Genomic DNA, 19,276 nt, shown 5'->3' with positions numbered 1-19,276 from the left:
AATCCTGCCAATCCTCCTGGCACTTAACAGCGTACACTATGTTACTCGGGGGACCCGATCCTTGGGGTGGACCAGTTTTTGGCGCAGCGTGTTTTGGGGTTTAAAAGCCACAGAAACCCGGTGTTAAAAAAAAAAAAGTGTCTCAACTGTTCTGATACTCCTGACACATATGGGATCACTACAGGTTTTCGCTTATGGAGCGGTTGTCCTTCTCTCCTGGATCGGCTGGAGCTTTCTTTAGGTGCCTTTCCAGCTTTGACAAAAGTCCAGCTGGGATAACCACATTTACTCAGGGCCTTCTTGATGTGCTGTTCTTCTGCCTCCCTGGCTGCTGTGTCAGTGGGGATGGTGTTCGCTCTGTGTTGTAGTGTCCTGATGACACCCAGTTTGTGCTCCAGTGGATGATGAGAGTCAGATGTTCATCCTCCAGTGAGGTCACTCAGATGTTTTAGTCAGTGGTTGTTGATCAATGGTCATGAGAATTTGCATGATTAAGATTAAGGAACTGACCTCCCAGCCCATTGTTCCTTCAGTGGGCTGGTTTCAGTCATTATGCAAATGTACTGTTTATAAGATTGGGGAAACCTGCAGTCAGCTGAGACTGAAGACGTCACTTGGATGAGTGACGAAACGTTTCTCCCACAAAACGCTACGTCCAGATGAACAGAATCAACTTTTGGAGATTTACTTTCCTGGATGATTGAGAATGCATCAAGACGTCATTTATACATCTGATGAAGTTGGTGCTTCAACAAGCTTTTGATGATTGGGTCATCCTCAGCAGAAGCACTGCCTTCAGACAGAACAGCATTATAAATAAATGATAATAAAGAATCTAGGACTTTGGCCTTAAGATAAGTTATGACAGCCTCTCTTTTATAAGCCAAATGCATAAACAAAACTAAATACTTTCAAAAGACTACAAACTGATTTCTATGGTTCTGTGAAGCAAACTGTATGAGTGTCAGTGCATGTGAAGCGGATTCACAGCATTTTGTCTTCAGTGTTTACTGTGTGTATAGATGTGTGTGTGCTGGATCCTTCTAAGTTTACACACCCTCTGTCTACCCCCTCCTGTCCTTTTCTTTCCCACTTTTCCACTCAAAATAACTGCCATTCTGTGTACTCTTTTTCACTTATCTTCTATTACTTGTGTCTTGTTTGTGTGCATTCATGTGATTTGCCCTCTTTCTCTCCTGCTGGATCTTTGCTTACTTGATTTTGTTGCGGGTCTCTACTTTTAACTGTTCCTGGTGTGTGGCTTTACTGCGCATCGCACTGCGGGTTTTCACTGACCTGATGAACCAACGATTTGCTGTAAACTCCTCTTGGTCCTTCAACCCATCATACGAACTTCCAACACTTCCTTTAATTGTCAATCTATCACTTTCTACAACAACCAACCCCACTTCTTCTCTCTGAATTCCACCATTACTTCTCTAATCATGCTGTCTCTCTCTGATACTGCCTTCGCTCTACGCTGGGAATCATCACCTCCACATTCCTCACACCTCCATCGCTCTGCCCCCTCCCTTCTCCTCTAAACCTTCCTCCCCCAACAGCAGTGTAAACAGCACCCACAGTAGTGCCTCCCGTTCGTCAGGGGGAGGTGGTAGTGGTGGTGTTGGTGGCGGAGGCTCCTTGCCCCACTCGCCCACCTCATCATCCTCCTCCTCCTGTCGCTACCGCAGCAGCCTGCCGCACCAGCCTCCACCACCGGGGGGCATTGCTGCCCACCGCCTCAGCAGTGTCTCCTCACATGATTCGGGCTTCGTGTCCCAGGATGCCAACATCTACTCCAAGCCACCCTCACCTATGCCCTCAGACATCACTAGTCAGGTACAAATGCCTCATGGACAAATTTACATTATTTATGTGACCCGTTCAGAGTTACTGTGGCTTAAATTGCTGGCTTCCAATGACACACGCACAGCCTGAAAAAGACAATGACACAAAATTTTTGGTCTCTATTTTAAGGACAGCCAGCAGGTAAACTAAACATTTCAGTGTAACTTTAAAATAACAAAGGACAAATATTTGAATAGAATTTAATTACTGGATATCTAATGAAAAACATTAAGTTTCACACATGTGTTTTGGTTCTTGGTCTAAACTCTTATCGGTTTGTGTCACTCTTATTTCTTTCCTGGTGTAGAAATCATCCAGCTCAGCATCATCAGAGGCCTCAGAAACATGCCAGTCAGTCAGTGAATGCAGCTCCCCCACCACTGTAAGTATTCTTATTCATAATATATAACATGGACAGTCTGAAATGCAGCATAAAAAAAATTAAAGCAATAAAAGTGTGGTCCTAAAAAGTTAACAAATAAAGGTCAGTGTGTGTACAAGTAGTCCTTATGAGCCAAAAGCTCAGGCTTCAGACTTTCCTAACACTCTGTTTCTGAGAGCTTCCTCCTCTGTATCATGTCAGAGCGAGAGGATATCACTAATATGCACAGCTGTCATTGTAAACACAGACGACCCATCCTTGTGTGAAAATTAGCTTTAAGCAGTGGCTCCCAAACCTTCTCTGGCATGCTCCAATTAAAGAGCCGAAAAAATGAATAAAAAATTAGATGATTTTTATAGTGTCAAAAGACTCTTGTTTGTTTTTACCCTCAAAAATTATTCTTAGTTATGATTGTTAGACATAACTATTCTTCTGTTAGTTTCACTTGATACTTATTCATACTTATTCATATTCACGCTATGTATGCATGGTGCATACATGTAGCATTGAGTATATAGTGGGTCTATGTCCCAGTAGTGGGGCCCAACTTAAAGAGAGGGGGGCTATAATGATTTGCTTCACATGGAGGATGGAATGCAGGCCCAGTATAAGAGAAACAGGAATTATTGTGAGCTGTGGATCATACAAAATTATTCTAGTTAGCATAATGTGTGTCCTTTAAGATTTTTACACAGTAATCATACAATCATACATCATACTTGTGGTCAGTCTGTGACATCACTGTCGAGAGATTAGTTTTCCCTGACAGTGCTGGTTTATTCTTAAGTTAAACTCTCAGTTTAGGATATATTTACAAATACAGCTTAATGATTGGTGGGGGGGGAAAGATAAATGAATTACTTGAAATTAAAAATTAAGCTCTGCTTCATTTAAGTTTACTTCAAGTTTCCTCATCTTGTCCAAATCAACCAGATTTCCACTGAACACCCGTCAGATTCACACCTATATTATCTGTAGTGTTTTCCAGAGACATCAGGCAAGAACAACAAAATGTAATTTCATATAAGATTGAGCAATTTTTTAAACAGCTGTGATAATTGTGGTAGTATAAAGTCATTGTTGATACAGAATTACAAGGTAGCGCACAACACATGCTGTTTAAAATGAGACGTTACACTCATCAAGGTAGCAGGACGTTTATAAGATTTTCAGGGATTTCCGAGAACAGAAGGAGACTTTGATTTCTGAATGGTAAGTCAAACTTGGTGTAGAGCTGACAGTATTAAATCTCTGGGGCCTTGATGTGTTCTCCAGCAGAGAAAGCTTTGTGGTACCATTAAGCAACATCATATCAAACACCGCCCACTTACTCACAAGAGAATAGTGAGGCAAATGTATTTGAGACACGAGGGTTTGGTTGAATTTATGCATTTTCTCCAATTTAAAAAAATGTTCATTGCAGCAATTAGCATTGGAGAGCTCTGTTTTCATAGGCACATGGGGCAAAGTTGTATCTTCCTCAGCATAAACCACCTACACATTGGTGCCAGTTGCAAAGTTGGCTTTAAGATTTACAGCCATTTGCATCTTCCCCTGCTTACCAACTGAAAATAGGAGCATGTAACGCCGGTCTTCTGTGCTTTTAATTGATGGAGACATACCCAAATAAAGCTCTACAAAATCAGAGACTTGTTTTATTTATGTTTGGGAACTTGTCTCCTCCTCTTCCATTATACATTCTTTAGCCAGTTTGCACACCATTATATAAATCATGCTTGCAAGGCAAAATAAATATTCATTTCTGATCTTAAGCAGCATCTGTCCTCCGTACCAGCTTGCATATACTGCTTCTCTTTCCCTTGACGTGTTCACAACCATCTGTGATCCATCTCTAATTTGACTGATACACATTGTCAAGCTGGACCGTGTGCCCCACTTTCACTGGTTATCTTGACAAGATTTAGCATAAGCATCACGAGGCAGACTTGCAGTCTCTCCTGTGCATTGCATGTATTGGTTATTTCTGGATGTTCTTAATTAAATCATCATGGAATCTGAGGCAGACACACTAGACACATGACACGTTCCATTAAAAACTCACGAGACAATTAAAATTTGCCTGCTCCCCTAAAACTGATCTAAAACCCTTTAGATCAGTTTCATCAGCTCATCTCACTGTATCCACATCCAGCACCTTTGGGAAAATGGTGCAACAGCTCCATGTACATGCAACAAAAGCAGAGTTACTGTGATTTCTACCTGAGCTCCTTTACTTTAAGCCTTTCCTTGATCACTGTACAAATCCCACAAATATGCAGAACTACCCAAGTCTTCTGTGGTACCTGATGCACAAGTGCAACAATTCATCAATCTGAATTTTTGCTACAAATACATTAACATAAACGTGTTAAACATACAGTATCTGACTAAAAATTAGAAGTAGGCTTTGTTGATGTAGAGGCTTAGTCACACTCTAATCACACTTAACTTGCATATAGAGTCATTTTGATGCATGGCAGCAGTAACTAATTGTGTTTCAAGAGGCCCATTTTGGTTTCAGCTGTATTGTCTATCTGTTTCTTAGAATTTGGTGTGTGTGTGTACACATGTTTGGCTTTTGTTGTCGTGTGTGGCCCAGTAGCTGGCTCTCTCTCTCTCTCTCTCTCTCTCTGTATATGTATATATATATATATATATATATATATATAATATATATATATATATATATATATATATATATATATATATATATATATATATATATATATATACATATATATATATATATATACATATATATATATATATATATATATATATATATATATATAATGTCTGTCTGCCTGTCTCCCGCTCACTCTTGCTTCATGTCTGTGGCTTTTCCATTCTCTGATGACATGACTGTGTCTCTCGTCCCGCAGTTTGGCTCGTCCTTCGCTACCTTCCGCCCCGCTCTTTTTCACTCTGGCTCCACCCGGCCTCTCTCTGTCATTCTTCCTGTTCCTGCGTCCCCACCCTATAACCGCCCCCCTGGATCCAGCTCCTCCTCTCCCACATCAAAGGTTCCTATGTGGAAGGTTTGTTCTCCATTCGCTTCCATTTCTTCAGTTGCACATTTTCTTCTGTTTCTGTTTAACAAGTTAATGCATAGAATTTATTTTCTTTTACTTTTTATCACCTGATTAACTCATTCATAACCACATTGCACTGCTTCATTGCAAGTGTTCATCCCCACTTGCTTTGTGTGCATTTTATTTGGCTTCATCTGCCTCATTGGTTTTACAGTCTGCCAACTGGTAACTGACCAAAACCAAGCAGGGTCAAAGGTCATCAACATATACATGCTCTCTAACACTCGAAAAGGCCTCTGTTCCACACATTCTGACCTGCACACAGTCCTTGATGTACCCATAAAGGCCCCCTCTTTCTGCACTCAGATGAAGGGCATCAAACTGCTGGATAGTGGACAAGTCGTGTGTGCTAATGTTACCACCTACTTCCTGTTTATTAATTCCGCTCACCTCTTCAGGACTGGTCCAAAGCAGGTCAGTATGAGCAGCCTGTGGCTGCAGCGGCAGTCCAGCGAAGAAGGGAACCTCTTGATAGGCTGAGGGAGAGTGAGGCATCACCGGGCTCCCAGGGATATGCTGGGCCATCACATCCTGATGATGGGCAGAGAGCCAGGATGACGCCAGCTAACATCGCTGCCAAGGTAATAGTGAAGTTGATGATACTGAAACACGGGCTGAAGATAGCAATTTGTGTGTACGTCTGTACAAATGCATGAATATGTATAAAGTATGGCCTATAGTACAGGGTGGGCCATTTATATGGATGAAACCGTAATAAAATGGGAATGGTTGGTGATATTAAAGTCCTGTTTTTGGCACATTAGTATATGTGAGATGGCAAACTCCTCAAGATAGGTGGTGACCATGGTGGCCATTTAGAAGTCGGCCATCTTGGATACAACTTTTGTTTTTTCAATAGGAAGAGGGCCATGTGACACATCAAACTTATTGGTAATGTCACAAGAAAAACAATGGTGTCCTTGGTTTCAATGTAACTTTATTCTTTCATGAGTTATTTACAAGTTTCTGACCACTTATAAAATGTGTTCAATGTGCTGCCCATTGTGTTGGATTGTCAATGCAACCCTCTTCTCCCACTCTTCACACACTGATAGCAACGCCACAGGAGAAATGCCAGCACAGGCATCCAGTATCCGTAGTTTCAGGTGCTGCACATCTCGTATCTTCACACCATAGACAATTGCCTTCAGATGACCCCAAAAATAAAAGTCTAAGCGGGTCAGATCGGGAGACCTTGGGGGCCATTCAACTGGCCCACGACGACCAATCCACTTTCCAGGAAACTGTTCATCTAGGAATGCTCGGACCTGGCACCCATAATGTGGTGGTGCACCATCTTGCTGGAAAAACTCAGGAAACGTGCCAGCTTCAGTGCATAAAGAGGGAAACACATCATCATGTAGCAATTTCAAATATCCCGTGGCCTTGAGGTTTCCATTGATGAAGAATGGACCCACCCTATCTCTCCCTTAGAGATAGGGTGAGAAGTTCGGCCATCCGGGAGGGGCTCAGAGTAGAGCAGCTGCTGCTCCACATCGAAAGGAGCCAGCTGAGGTGGTTCGGGCATCTGACAAGGATGCCCCCTGGGCGCCTCCTGGGTGAGGTGTTCCAGGCATGTCCCACCAGGAGGAGGCCCCGGGGCAGACCCAGGACACGCTGGAGAGATTATATCTCTCGGCTGGCCTGGGAACGCCTTGGTGTTCCCCCGGATAAGCTGGAGGAGGTGGCTGGGGAGAGGGAGGTCTGGGCCTCTTTGCTTAGGCTGCTGCCCCCGCGACCCGGTCTCGGATAAAGCGGATGAAGATGGATGGATGGATGGATGGAAGAATGGACCCACTATCGTCGTACCCCATATACCACACTAAACCATCACTTTTGTTGGTCCAACAGTCTTGGAGGATCCATCCAATGTGGGTTAGTGTCAGACCAATAGCGGTGGTTTTGTTTGTTAACTTCACCACTCACATAAAAGTTTGCCTCATCACTGAACAAAATCTTCAGCGTGAACTGAGGGTCCTGTTCCAATTTTTGTTTTGCCCATTCTGCAAATTCTGTGCGCCGATCTGGGTCATCCTCGCTGAGATGCTGCAGTAGCTGGAGTTTGTAAGGGTGCCATTTGTGAGTAGCTAATATCCACCGAAGGGATGTTCGACTGTGCTACGCTGTGGGCTCCTGCTGAATGAAGCTAGGACAGCCACTGATGTTTCTTCATTAGTGACAGTTTTCTTGCGTCCACATTTTGGCAAATCCAACACTGAACCAGTTTCACGAAACTTAGCAAGCAGTTTGCTAACTGTAGCATGGGAGATGGGTGGTCTCGTAAGGTGTCTTGCATTGAAATCTGCTGCAATGACCCGGTTACTGCGTTCACCAGATATCAACGCAATTTCGATCTCCTCCTCACGTGTTAACCTCTTCGACATGTCAATGGCTGTGAACAAAGAGAAACTTGTAAATAACTCATGAAAGAATAAAGTTACGTTGAAACCAAGCACACCATTGCTTTTCTTGTGACATTACCAATAAGTTTGATGTGTCACATGGCCCTCAGCAGCTCATATATCATTCACTGTGGAATACATCTGAGACAGTCAGCTAAAGACTTGACTTAGTTGTCAATTTAGAAAAAGCATAAAAAGCCTATATATGTCTACAAAAGGCTGTGAACACAAGTGTCCTTGTCAACACAAGGTACGGCACAGGCAAAACACTTCCAGGTTCTCAGGTGGATGCTTACAAATGAAACAAAAAACAAAACTCTTTTCTTTTTGCTACTGCATTTTAGGACCAGAAACCTTTTTTATTCTATTCAATTTGTAGATTAGGGTTTAGTTTTCAAACAGCGGGTTGCTCAAACTCCAGTGCAGTGTTTCATTGTATGTTCTCAGCATGGAGAGGAGGTTTCTCCAGCAGCCAGTGACCTGGCCATGGTGCTTACCAGGGGACTCAGCATGGAGCAGCAGAAGAGCAACAGAGACTCCCTGCAGTACTCCAGTGGATATAGCACAGAGACCACAACCCCATCCTGCTCAGAGGACACAATTCCTTCACAAGGTGAAACTAATCTACCACACTCTTTATGGCAGCATTTAATCTCATTCGGTGCCCACATATATTACATTTCACCTGGCCACATTCATCATCTTATTTTTGTAACATTCCAGGAAAAGCAACCTGTTAAGGGAAGGTGTTTTTTTAGGGGAAATATCAATATTTAAAACTTCTGCAGAAGTTTATTGTATTCCTCCCACTAGCACTCCTGCCATTGAGTGTAGTTTTACCAAAATCAGATTAAGTGAATCCATTTAATCATCCAGGCAGCAGCTAAAGTGTATGATGGATGTATTCTGACAGTTTCTCTGACAGCAGTTGGAAAATGACAATATAAAGATAAAATTGAAAAATATTAAATGTGCTCACATGCTGGCTTGCTCTACCAAAATGATGTAGCTATCCCTGTGTTAATCTAATAAAGCGACCACAGAACATTGTCTTTCCTCTGTCTCTGTTTCTGGCACATATAGTTCAATCATTTCTCTAAAATCTCATGAATACCTTTTTTTGTTTTACCCTCTGCTCTCCTCATATTAGGTTCAGATTATGACTGCTACTCAGTGAATGGTGATGCCGAAGGTCCAGATGGACAGACAGAGTTTGACAAGTCCTCCACAATTCCTCGCCACTCTAATATTGCCCAGAACTACAGGCGAATGATCCAGACCAAGAGGCCAGCCAGCACAGCTGGCCTGCCCACTGGCGTTCTTGGTCCAGGGGCTCATGGGATACCAGGGCAGCCCGGTGGAGCTGGTGGAGGTGGAGCAGGGACTCCAGGGACTGCCACCATCCGCCGAACCCCCTCTACCAAACCTGGCGTGAGGCGCACGTTATCCAGTGCGGGGCCCATCCCCATTCGACCACCCATCGTGCCTGTCAAAACACCCACTGTCCCTGGAGACTCACATTCACCTGGTGCAGGTGGAGGGCACGCTGGTGGCGTACCTGTCCGTGTGGGGAGTGAGGAATGTGTGTTCTTCACTGGAGCTGAGGATTCACAGGGAGCGCTTGATTATGTGAAGGCATCACCAAAGCGCCTCAGCCTGCCTAACACCGCCTGGGGATCAGGGGCTGCGTTAGAGGTCTATGCTCAGCAGCATGGGGGCCTTGCAATAGGAACAGGCTCGGGCACTGGATCAGAGGAAGATCAGATGATCGCAGCCAATCGGCACAGCCTAGTGGAGAAGATTGGCGAGCTGGTAGCTAGTGCACACGCCCTTGGTGAGGGCCAGTTTCCCTTCCCTGCCCTCCCTGATGACCCAGCCCCACCACCAACTGGCCCCACTGACACTCAGACAGGGACCGAAGGGGCAGAAGGGTCTGGTGACATGCTGACCACCATCAGGAGAGGAGTCCGTCTTCGCAAAACCGTCTCCAATGACCGCTCAGCTCCCCGTATATTGTGATCGGAGGAACAGCAGAAAGAGGATGATGCTTGTCAACCGAGAGGGAGTCAGGTGTTGGTGTGATGCAACCCAACCACCTAGTACATACACAAAAACTTAACCATGTAGGGAAAGCTATAATATAACAGAAGACGAATGAAAGCAGAAACATACACAAAAAAAAGTTTAAAGACACCATTAGAGTAATGATATATAATATAATGATAATAATAACAATAATAATGTTAACCCATGCTGACAGTTAAAAGTTAAATGCTGAACATTGACAGGCTCCTAGCAGGCCACTATAACTAGTGTGTGTTGGACGCATGTTTGTCTTCTATACACCTTCACCCAGGGAAGGAAAGACTCACAGGACAAAAAAAAAAAAAAACAGATATGATTTTTTAAAAAAGAGGCAAAGAAAGAGAGAAACGCTGGGTTCTGTTCTGTTTTGCCAACTTACACCTTTCCCTATCCTCTTCTCCAACTAACCCGACTGTCTGATCCCAGATGAAAGACTGATGACTGAACGAGGGGCTGGTGTGGACGAGAGAGAGAGGGGACTCAGAGTGCCATGTGAGCAGCTGGGTTTGAACCCAAGCTGTCTCAGCAGCAACACACTGTACTTATTAGCCCATTGAACTGAAGCTTTGGTATTAGTACGGGGAGCTAACAAGCCAGAGGGCCTCTCTGGTTCATCCTAATGAAAAGAATCTTGGAAAAAAGGAAATATCCACTGTTGGCATTGAACCGTGCTAGTGCCCCCTTCCCCCCTCTCTCGCTCTCTGCGTAGTGAATGCGTGCATTCATGGGTGTGCATGTGGGCAAATGTAAAACATGAGTGTGTGTCTACGTGTGACTAATTGTGTGTATGTGTGCGAGGAGGGTGGGTAGAGCTCTGCTGCAGGACAGCTGGTTACCCAATGAGGGCAGGGCTTTTTCTCCTGTGTGTTGTGCGTGTATTTTCTTGTTTATATTGTGACGTCATTTACCTTGTTACCGCTGTACGAGAAGTTACAAGACGTACTCCAGGCGTATAGATATATTCATATATATTTTCTAGAACCAGAGAGAAAATGTTAAATCAGAAATGGAGCAATAAATGTGTTTTATTTTCTTGTTTCGAAGAAGCGGCTCGATGGAGGATTGTAGATTCTCCTTTGTCACATTCAGGCAATCATCAGGAATGCTAAATTACACATCGACTGTGAATTCATGCCTAGCCGGTTTTGGCGTGTGTCTCTCTCTGTCCCTGTCTCTTTCTGGTGAATGAAATGGATTACAAAAGTCTGGGGGGGGGGAAGGAAAACTGTAAGCACTTTGATAGGGGATAGGTAATATGTACAATAGCCAGTAGGTGTTGTTTTAGTCATACTGTATGATAGGGAGTGTGAAAGTGAGCGAGATGGTATCCAGGGGGGAATTATTTAATTTGTGAAAGAAGAAGCAGAAGAAGACAGGGAGGGACAAAGAGCAAGTGAGAAAGACTGGTTGATTTGGGAGATTGGTCGAATGAGATGGGATAAGAAAGTGTCAGGGCCATACAAGCTATTGCTTGTTGTGGATCGTGAAGAGCACTGAAGTTTTTAATGCTGTGGCCGCACTGGCATTTAAAGGACTGGTCACATAATGAAAAAAAAAAGCACAGTATAGACAGGTCAGACTGTATAAAGCAGATCCATACTTTCCTGCCAGTTTTATTTTTCTGTCACTGAAACTTCTGCCTCATAGCATCAGAGGGGAATGTAGGTTTGATTGAGTTTCTACTGTGGACACAGACCTTTAAAAAACCTAATAAAAACAGCTTTTCAGAATAAAACTTTTTCCACTGTGAGTTTAACAGTTGAAATTCGGTTTTCCTGTATTATGTTATTGTAGAGAGGCGAAAATGTCAAAAATTGGGCCAATACTATCAAAACTATAAACACACCTGTGGTCGAGAACAAAATCAAACACTTTTACTTGGATATTTGCCTCTTAATACTTAACCAGTATCAAAAATTAGGGCTGTATTTTTCACTGTCCAAATCTTCAATGACAGCTGCTTATCTAAAAAATATCGTCTCACCTGTAAATATTGTGGTTTTTTTTACATTGTGGCCACACAAAGTAAAGCCTTGAACAAAGCTGAACAATACTCTTTTGCCTTAGATTTACTCTGTATGTTGTCCTTTCTAAATAAAACAAAGATTTTAATCAAACAGCATAACACACATAGCACAGATGTAATAAAACACTCGGAGACATGTCCAGCTTGTAGCTGACAATTTTTGACATTAGTTCTTAGTTCTTTATTTTGGTAGAGAGTGAGGGATTATTGTTTGAAACTAAACAATAGCATTAAAATTGCTATTCAACAATTTGGAGGTCTACATGTTTATAGTCTTGACAGATCAAGAGACTTGAGATCATTTTCAACTCTTCAAATAAGAGACAGGATGAAGTTGCCTAGTGCAGGGGGAGTAAATTTGTCAAAGTGGTTATTATGCGTAAAAGTTTTCTTAGCTGCCCGCAAGTTCCTGAAAGTTTTGCTGTTGCCCAAGTCTTCGATTGAAAGTTGGACTTCTGCACAGGGTGTAAGGTGAGACTGCCTTTGAAGCTATTGAAAGCCACCATTCTCAAATCCAGTACAAGTACTGGAGGACTGTAACAAGTAATGTAATCTAACCTAAATTTTTCAGATTCTTTGGCCAGCTGGTTTTAAATTGGCTCAATCACATGCAACATAATTATTTAGCCCCACATTTATTCAGTCACATAAAATGAATGTATTCCCAGCAGTGAGACACAACGCTGGTGTCTGAACACAAAAAGGCCGCCCCAGTTCAGCTCAGGATATGGCTGTGTGAAAGAAACTTTTATGAACATTAAGATGCAAGAAATGGTGAAGCCGGCTCGCTGATGACAAAGACGTGGGAATATTTAACTTTGCAAGTTGACAGAGAGGAAAAGATGTGTGAAATGAGCATTTCACTGCCTGTTCATACAATATGTACTGTATGTGCTGTACTTGTTAAAGAGAATCAGGCGCACAGATTTGGTATAAAGGTTTGTTAGAAAATATTACATGGAATATTTAGTTGTTTTTTTTTCTTCTACAGTACTGTTTGAATGTTTTGTCTTAACTTTAATTAATGTAAAAAAAGAAAAAAAGAAAAAACTCCAGTTGTAACACAAACTACTAAGCTGTGTAACATACGGATGCAGGACGTGTGGGCCGAGAGTGAGTGTGTCCTTGTTTGGCTGTTGATCTTTAGGCTAGTGAACTCTTCATCAACATGTCTGTATGCTCTTTTAGCAGTGACCTGAACATAGCCTGCGACATCCACTCTCCTATATACTCTTTTTGTCAACTTATTTTATTTATTTTTTTTGCCTTGAATAGAAAATTGTTCCAGGCACATTTGTGGCTTCTTTAGAATGATTTAATATAAAGAGTTGGAGAACAGATGTTTTTAACATAGGCACCCTCTGCAAGCACACCATTTTTTTTTGTTGAAGTTTGCAACAGTGCATCAAATAGGGGATGTTTTAATGTTCTGTCAACAGCAAACTGTGCATTTGTTGTTACATGTGGATGCTGTGTGATAAATCTGACTCTGAATCTTAGAAGTTGAAAGGGGGAAAAAAAAACATGTTCTGAGTGAGAAAAGTGAAAAAGAGTTTCTCCTAAACCACCTGTCAAGGTCACCATGTCCATGAATCTGTATACCTGAATGTATGACATGGTGAAGGATGGCATCCAACTGTGTCTGATTTGCTTAAACTATTGCAATGTCAGAGCATTGTTCCTGTACAACTGGGTGATATTTCCTCTTTAAACAACAGGAAAGCAATACAGGGGTAGTGCATGTATGTGCATTCACAATCATGATCCACTGTGGGTATGATAAAGGAGAATACCATTGTTTTGTAGACTAGGATACTTGTTTTGTCCACCTTAAAGTTATTTCACACTACACAGCTCTAATGGTGTTATTTGGAGTTCAGATATCTTTAAAGAGACAGAATAAATAATACACACTGGAGAAGAAAATGGTGTATCATCCTCACTGACTTTGAAAATTTACCTTGCCTAAAAGCTGCTGTGAGGTGTCATGCACCACCAAATGGTTTAATAAGCTGCCAAACCAAAACACTGAGCCATTCAAATGGTAAAACTGGGTGTTAGTGTTGGGTAGTATGTTTAATTTTTCAGGTGGTTACGATGAGTCCAACAACTGGGTACTGTAGATATATTTGCAGAATTTTGCAGCAGAACCCATATCGCCTAACTCCAAAATGGAGATCGGAACCAAGACTTCCATATTAAGATTTATTTATTGTCAGTATATTTGTCTAATTATCCAACCCTGCTAGATAAAAGTAATAAAATGTGAGGCGTTAGGAAGAATGGGAAAACTCTGGGATCCTGAAACTCAGTGTGCAGCATGACGTTACTGTAGGCATTAACCTAATAAAGCTATGCAAGGCTTGGTCACTCAGTAGGAAAATTTACAATTTCATTAGGATTATTAATTCAGCTATCTCGAGGCACTTTATATTACATGCTATATATAATGTAAAGATTCTATTATAGGGGGAAAAAAACTAGCAATCCAAAGATTCCTTACGAGGAGGCACTTGGCAGCAGTAGGACATTTAAAAACTCCCTTTTAAAAGAAGAAAACTCCAACAGAACCAGGCTCCTTTTGTTTAGTGTTTGACACGATACTACTTCCTGTAATGTTCTAAAAGTTTCCCAGAGTTGTGAGAAGCCTAGCCAAGATTCAAGAAGGTTTATTCTGTAATACCATGTTTTTACATGGTGTTTACAGACATACACAGGCTGAAACAAAATGTTGTTGTGTTGTGCAATAATCAGCAAACAATAAAAATACAGTATAACAACCAAGCTGCAGCTTGATGCGACACTCAGCAAACTCAGGCATAAACAATCACACTCATCCAACTAGCAGCAGTCCTCTCACGGAGAGGGATTGAATAAGATCAGCTAAGTGTGTGTAAAGTCCCAGATTAATAGAAAACTTTGCCACTGAAAAAGGTTCTAGTCTAGCACCAGACTTAATCGCTTTCTGAGAAACGGAGCCCTAGAGCCATGAAATATTCTAAAGTCCTGCAAAAGTTGCATGTTGAGGCTATGATTGTTTTCTTCTCCAGTGGGTGTGATTTTCTGAGTATGAGAAGCTGACTTCAGTCTTCATAGCTACACATGTCTCCCTGAGTCTGAAGATTTAAGTGCTGCATATTTATTGAATGAAATGAAAACTAAGGAATAAACTGCCAGTTATCTACAGGAAGTTATTCCTTTAATAAAGTTTTAATAATGCCCTGGAGAACAAGCACTCAAATTATAAATAACAACTTGGGATCAGACCAGTATTCTAAAACCTCTGAGTTTTTCAAATTGAATGAGATCACGGCAGCCTAAAGGCACACAGTAAAAGGTTGAATGGTTAAGATGACTAAAAGACACAACACTGCTATTTTCCTTTAAAATACCCAGTTTACAGCACAAGAAATATCATACTAAATAATAATGTTTTTAAAATTCTAAATTAACTGTGTAACTAACTGAACAAGCTGGAATAACTGTGCTACAGTGTAAGTTTACGAGTGTATGTGTTGTTCAGTGTGGGCCCACCTTCAAACGGAGTGGCTGCTGCAGAAACATACAAAGGCACATAGACACACATGCATGCAGGCATGCGCGCATAGATGGAAACACTTGTGGACATATTAGAAACAGGACTAACATATAGAACAATCTCCTCTTATGTTAATTTCATAATTTGGCTCAGTCAATGATATTACCACAGTTTACTTTATATTAGCTTTCTTGTTTTCCATCAAGGTTAATGTGCAAGCTTCTTTAGTAATGCACACACTTAAAAACATGCACAGTACTTAAAAATACTGTGTATACTTAAAATACTGCACAACAAGCCCTAAAAACTAGAAAGCTATATACTTTTCAATGATTAGCACGAGGCTGCATAGAGCATGTGAAAGGACTAGTTTAACATTTTGGAAAATACTTACTTTCACTTTTGGTGAGTGTGTGCATTAAAGAATAATTCATAGCCAACAGATGGTAATTTTAGCATGGCAAGGTTTGGAAGATGTAGGAAACCCAACCCCTCCAAACTGAAACATTCCACCTACCTTTATACCTGTAGTTTACTTAGTAATACACTTTTGTGTTTAATCTGAAAATGTAAATTATACAAAGTAAGAGGTTAACTGGCAAGTGTTGTTCCCACAGTGAATGGCTCACACTGACAAGAGAATAAAGAAATAAGCTCGAAAATTTCCAAAATGTTAAGCGGTTGCTTTAACTTTTAATGAAAACATGATTTTTTTTAATTTTTTTTTTGGATTATGTAACTGGAGATGGACTGAGCTGAAAATTCCTAATACCATAATTGTCTGAACAGCCTGGAGGTATATGAAAGCTACCAGTTAGCCATGCTAATCGTATTTCGCCAAGTGGAAAAAGCAAAAGAGAACTGAATTTAAATGTTCCTTTATTCCCAGACATTTAAACTTGTGTATCCCCGTCTTCTCTCCCTTTCCCCTATTGCCATTCAACTTTAATCCACTTTCCTCAATCAGTACACACAGGGATAATGTGTGGCTGACAAATCAGAAAACAACACTTGTCAAGATGGGAGCCCCGTTGGCATTACTCTGTCTCTCTGTGCCTCGCAGCCCATCAAAGCTAATGAAAAATAATTTTGATGACCATAGTCCACAGTGAATACACACTACGCTCAGTTTATTATCTTTCTGTCTTTCCCTTCACCGTCTTCCCTCCCCCTCCTTCTGTGTCTGATTACTGTATGTCAGGATGCATGTGTGGATCCAGTGTGTCATAATGGCTAATGGATGCTATCATTTTGGGACCTGGGTGTTTTGTTCAAAATGCTGGAATCATTAGGTAGGTTAAACTTTTCCCTAGCGTGCACATTAATATCTGCTGGTCTCAAGGCAAGCAGATGGATCTCTAACACCGTCTCAGTGCTAGATTACATTTTAATTAATTTTGATCAGGCTTTTTACGGCATCTTCCTGACATCACCTCAAAGGCGTTCATGTTACTTGGTTTCTCAGTGAGCTTTTGTCAAAGACACCATGTGAGCATTTTAAACTAACAGTACAAGGTCAGTTAGGGAGACCACCAAAATACCATATGTAAATAAATAAAATAGATTGCAGTTCAATTGTGAATTGATTTCCATTGTGGCAAGGAGTGACAAAGCATAAGAGTAAAAAAGGGTAGAATATAAAAAACCTGAACAACATACAGGAAAAGGTTAAAACACTAACTGACCTTAGGAGCAAGAAAAGCCACACCAACTACAGCTGTAACACCAATTTGTTAAGCGTGGTCTTGTAACCCAAATTTAACTGAAGGTTGATTTCAAGAGGAAACAGTTCTTCTCTGATTTACTTTAAGTAGATGATACATGTTAGCTAGCTGCCTAGCAATTTGTCTTTTGCAAGCTATCATTAGCTGATGTCATCCAGACAAAAGATGGCTTAAAGCAGGTTTGGCTTTTTTAACCCGAGTCGTTCGAACAGAAATCTGTCCACAGGCTGAGAGTCTCATTTCTAGGGAAGGATTGTTTACATCATTTAATACATGAAAAACAACAACATTGTCTACTTTTAACTAAGCATTCGGTATCGCTAATTTCACATGTTCTGTTTTTGATTGGCATGGCTCAGGAGACAACACTACTAAATTGATATCTTGCATAAAAGTCATTTTTCTATCAAAATTGCTGCACATGTAATCAGCTTTTTTCCAACTGCTGTCTGAATTATTTCTTCTGAAGCCATTTTACATCACTGTTATAGAGACTGGAGAAGATGCAGCAGTCAGCATCCTGTCATTTTACTGTTAGTGCAACATAATCAAATTAAAATTAGAGCAGAACAGAAGTTCAAACTGCATGTTGACGACTGATGATGAAACTTAAGGCACGGCCAACTTCTCTCAGCCGGTAAACTTCATGACCCGATACATATCCCTTTCCCTAGTTACGGAGATTTATAGGCGGTTGGAAGACTTCCACTGTGAGCATTTGCTCGCAGCATGAAAACAATGTTAGAAATCTGTATGGAAATAACTTCCCTTTAAATGTTGTATACTTACATAATATGCTACACAAGATTTAAAAATGTCTTCATTAGAAATACCCCAGTCAAAATGAACATAATGTTCTTGATTGTTGACTTGATCTAAGTAAGGAAACCACAATGCTGGCCATTGAAGAACAGATTGTTTTATATTTTTGATCAGACAAAAAAAAGTTTTGAGTTGCTCTATATACAACCCACTCGTTTAGCCATCTGCCCAAGTTATATTGAACTATGTACTTGTGTATGTGTGTCTGTATGAGTGTGATTATGTGTGTGGTACAAGGAGAGATGGTTAAAACCCCTACTGTTCCTCCCTTCAACCTCCCACACACAATCTGTCAGTCTTTCCTGCTGTCTAATACGGAAGGTATCCACATTACTACACACACACACACACGCACATATACACACTGGTCTGAAGCAAACATGACTAAGGTTGATTCTCAGAAGCCACATGAGGGTACCTTGAAGTCCTCTATGAGATCCTGATGTAACACATTGCAACCTCTTGTCATACAGCCATGCAGAACAGAGTGGCCGAAGTGGCCTCCCGGTGCCACTGTCACTGCAACTAAATTGAATGTCTTGGTGTCTATACTCCAGTTCCAGTAGTGTCTCTTGCTCGCTTGCTCTCTCTCTCGACAGCCGACATCTGAACTCTCAATGAAATCTCTACAAAATTCACAGCTGAGGCATTTTCTGAGGGGCTTTTTTTTTTCCCAAATAATAACATTGTGAGAGAGTCAACACCTGCTTCTTCTTTCTGTACAAACCAGTCTTTTAGCTCCTCTTTTTCCTCCCGAGTAGCCCTGCAGGTACTGTGGTCTTGTCTTTCTCTCTTCTCACGCCCCCTCACTTCTGCTTTTTTTCCTTTAATTTATTGTGAATTGATTTCTAAGTTTGGTTCGCCTCTGTCGCTGAAGGTGAAGATTTCTTTTCTGTCTTCCTTTTTGTAAGATTGACCCTTTTTTTGTTAACTTTAGTCACTGCTAATGTAACAAAACGCACTGTGATGATTCCAGTATTAATAAAAGTTGTACTTAAACTGTGTGCTGCTGTGTAAAACAAATCTTTTTATTCAAGAAATATGGTCAGAATCCTAAACCATCTACAGAGTTTAGTATGCACTGTAAGAAGCGATTCAGTATGGGTCAGTGAATAGTCTGTGTGGCATCTATAGGCCAGTCAGCGGTAGAAAGGCTAACTGTAGTCACTGAACCAAAGAAAGACACTTGCACTTTCAGTGCATAATAACAGTGGTTAGGAAAAGATTCCATATCCCATTGGTACATATTTTCCACAACAATAACTTTAGGCAGATAATGTAAATAAAAAGTCGAATGTCTAGGTTAAGTTAGAGTTAAAATGAATTACACTCTCTCTCAGATGTATATAGAAACATT

The 19,276-nt window shown here is 41.1% G+C and overlaps 1 protein-coding gene across 3 annotated transcripts in view; it reads left to right on the top strand.

The window, feature by feature from the left end:
• The window catches only part of LOC309714950 (protein MTSS 2-like), a 78,930-nt gene extending 60,007 nt beyond the window's left edge, over positions 1–18,923 (top strand). The window contains exons 10-15 of one of the 3 annotated variants that reach the window (XM_082547693.1): positions 1,692–1,839; positions 2,156–2,230; positions 5,113–5,268; positions 5,721–5,903; positions 8,172–8,337; positions 8,875–18,923. In XM_082547693.1, coding sequence (XP_082403819.1) covers positions 1,692–1,839; positions 2,156–2,230; positions 5,113–5,268; positions 5,721–5,903; positions 8,172–8,337; positions 8,875–9,743 — 1,597 coding nt within the window. In that variant the 3' untranslated portion in view covers positions 9,744–18,923. Of the gene's footprint in view, positions 1–1,562; positions 1,840–2,155; positions 2,231–5,112; positions 5,269–5,720; positions 5,904–8,171; positions 8,338–8,874 lie in introns of all 3 variants that reach the window. The other 2 variants (XM_082547692.1, XM_082547694.1) reach the window with 2 other exon arrangements.
• Positions 18,924–19,276: the final 353 nt, after the last annotated feature.

Source organism: Aulonocara stuartgranti (assembly GCF_965226115.1).
Source record: "Aulonocara stuartgranti genome assembly, chromosome: 1".
Taxonomy (NCBI): Eukaryota; Metazoa; Chordata; class Actinopteri; order Cichliformes; family Cichlidae; genus Aulonocara; species Aulonocara stuartgranti.
The sequence above is the reverse complement of the archived record's forward strand: the minus strand, read 5'-3'. Positions and strand labels throughout refer to the sequence as shown.